At 41.3% G+C, this 2,500-nt stretch overlaps 2 protein-coding genes across 3 annotated transcripts in view; one reads left to right on the plus strand and one right to left on the minus strand.

Moving 5' to 3' along the window:
- The window catches only part of LOC119577526 (titin homolog), a 119,016-nt gene that overhangs the window by 109,821 nt on the left and 6,695 nt on the right, over window positions 1-2,500 (minus strand). The window lies entirely within an intron of this gene.
- LOC119577835 (calsequestrin-1-like) overlaps window positions 1,028-2,500 on the plus strand; it is a 1,789-nt gene continuing 316 nt past the window's right edge. Inside the window, exons 1-2 of one of the 2 annotated variants that reach the window (XR_005229159.1) lie at window positions 1,028-2,053; window positions 2,465-2,500. The exon at window positions 2,465-2,500 is cut by the window's right edge and continues 316 nt beyond it. Coding sequence is in view for 1 of the 2 variants with exons in the window: in XM_037925433.1 (XP_037781361.1) it covers window positions 1,549-1,960; window positions 2,465-2,481 (429 nt within the window). In the remaining variant the exon portion in view is untranslated. The remainder of the gene's footprint in view (window positions 2,054-2,464) is intronic. The other variant, XM_037925433.1, reaches the window with a different exon arrangement.

Consider the following 2,500-nt stretch of genomic DNA (forward strand, 5'->3'; position numbering starts at 1 on the left):
AGGAGGTGGAAAGCGATAAAATTGTTAAAAGGGAATGGGAAAAATAGCCGATAAACATGACTAAACCCATGAGAAGAAAGTAATAATAAGCGTGTGGCTAAACCTAAAAGGGTGAAGGAGAAGTAACAACAAAGTAAAGATAATACAGTCTAATGACTTTAAAAACAATATTATGGGAAAGAGGAAGCGAAGGAAGATGACGAGAGAAAATATAATGATGGTGGAAGATGATTAGACGCCGGATGTTGTTTTAAATTAAGTTGAATGTAACATTTGGCCGACTCATAGCTTGCGAAAAAAGACAGATTCTGAGATTCCGAGGAAGACGTCCGAAAATAAGGTACTGTATGTATGTATACATAAATACATACAAACATACATGCACATATGCATGCAAGCATGCATACATACATACATACATACATACATACATACATACACACACACACACACACACACACACACACGTGTGTGTGTGTGCGTGTGTATGTGTGTGTGTGTGTATGTGTGTGTGTGTGTGTGTGTGTATCACTTTTGTTATGTTTCTATTTGTCATTTTCGACAGTGGACTTACTCGTGTGTATTGCAGTGATGATGCAATATAGTATATCCAACCCAATAAGATAATTAGCAATTGCATTTAAATATAAACAGCTAATGACAAAATCATAGAGTACAACGAATAAACAAGTGAATGAATATAAATCGCGTGTAATTGCTAAGGGTCATGTGGCAAAGCAGTTGGCATTCTCGAAGCACATCCATTGTTTTTGGAGCCATTCGGCAGCCAGTGGGAACACACTGGTTAACGTGGCACTCCAGCCCATAACTGCCGCTTATTCTAATTTGGATTTTCTAAATATAATTCGATGATATTCCAGCATTTGATTGTTCCATTATATGCATAAAAGTTTTCGCGATTATTAATGTGCTGATAAAGAAGTAAGAAGATAAAAGATGAAAGACAATGTGCAAATAAAGATTTTGTAAAAGGTAAATGGCATCTATGATACACACCTGTCTGTCTAACAATACATAGGAAGTGCATAAACAGTAGAGTGTACGCCGGTAGGTGCGACGCCAGACGTTTCTGTTGTTTTGACAAACGTTTTTGGATACTATACACAAAAAATAGAGGAAAATCATTATGGCCAGAAGAAAATACTCGTTGGCTAAGAGGCCGCTGGCATCTATGGTATGACGTGAACATCCGAGCTACTGAATAGTGATTACGAACAGATGAGAAATATCAAAGTGACTTGAACCGAATAAGGTAAGCGGAACGATTAATTGCAATGTAAAAAAAAAAAAAAAGCAAGCGACAAGCTTCGTGATCAGCGTCACGCCCGCATGACTCGCACCTCAAGAGGAGGTCCTGGATGGATTCACTGGAGACCAAACTCCACTCTTAATTAATTCCGATTCCCACCGACAGCGAAGATCCGTCCACCTAGAGCGGAGAGGCCAGCCCGCAGTAAATGTTGCAGCGGCAGAGAGAGCTTCCAGGACCCCGCATTTAGGCCTGGACCCACCGCCGGCCTCCCGACCATGAGCCGCATCCGCATTACGGCCAACGGCGTCTCTACGTCTATGCTTCGCCGCATCGTATTGGTAACCGCGGTGAGCATCTTGTTCGTTGTGGCCTTCTTCGGCTACTCCTATATCAGTGACAACCTCCACCGCGGCTTCCTGGGGCGGTATATGCACCACCCGCGCCAGAAGGTGCACCACGCCGTGGCCAACGTAAAGAACGTCAACGTCGTCCCCGACCAAGCAAAATCTCACATGGGAAACATTTACATTGACAACATTCATCACGAGTTTGATGACTACTATGAAGAAGATTATGACGATGACTATGAGGAGGATGAAGATGATGAAGAGGAAGATGATGATGACGATGATGATGATGATGACGACGATGACGATGATGATGATGATGATGATGATGACTATTACGGTGAGGATTATGATAGACATGCGTTGAGATAGTGGGACATCTGCATACAAAAATGAAAATCGATTATCATGTGTCCGAGATGTCAAACTATACGTAAGTGGAGACTAAACAATAACCAAAAGTGCATTCTCTCGTTAAATAAAATGCCAATTGTAAATAGAGACTAAATTTCGATATGGTTATAAAATCAGGCTTGCTACTTAGCTGACAACACACAAGCGTAAACAAACACGCTTGTGTTTGAACACACAAACACACACACACACTACACACACACACACACACACACACACACACACACACAATAAAATCCTGCTCTATTCAACAATACTATACGGAACTGGGCAAAGCACAAGAATATAATATCTATTCACCAACTCCAGACATGAAACGAGAAAAAGGGGGAAGGGGCCAGAGAATACAGTGTCACGTATTCACCCATCATATAAACAAATGGAAAATGGAAAAATAAAATCTTACGCATCCAATATTTCTCCTTTTCAGTGGCGAAACCTAGGTAAACCAGGCGCCAGGCAAGTA

The sequence above is a fragment of the Penaeus monodon genome, chromosome 10, assembly GCF_015228065.2.
Source record: "Penaeus monodon isolate SGIC_2016 chromosome 10, NSTDA_Pmon_1, whole genome shotgun sequence".
NCBI lineage: Eukaryota > Metazoa > Arthropoda > Malacostraca > Decapoda > Penaeidae > Penaeus > Penaeus monodon.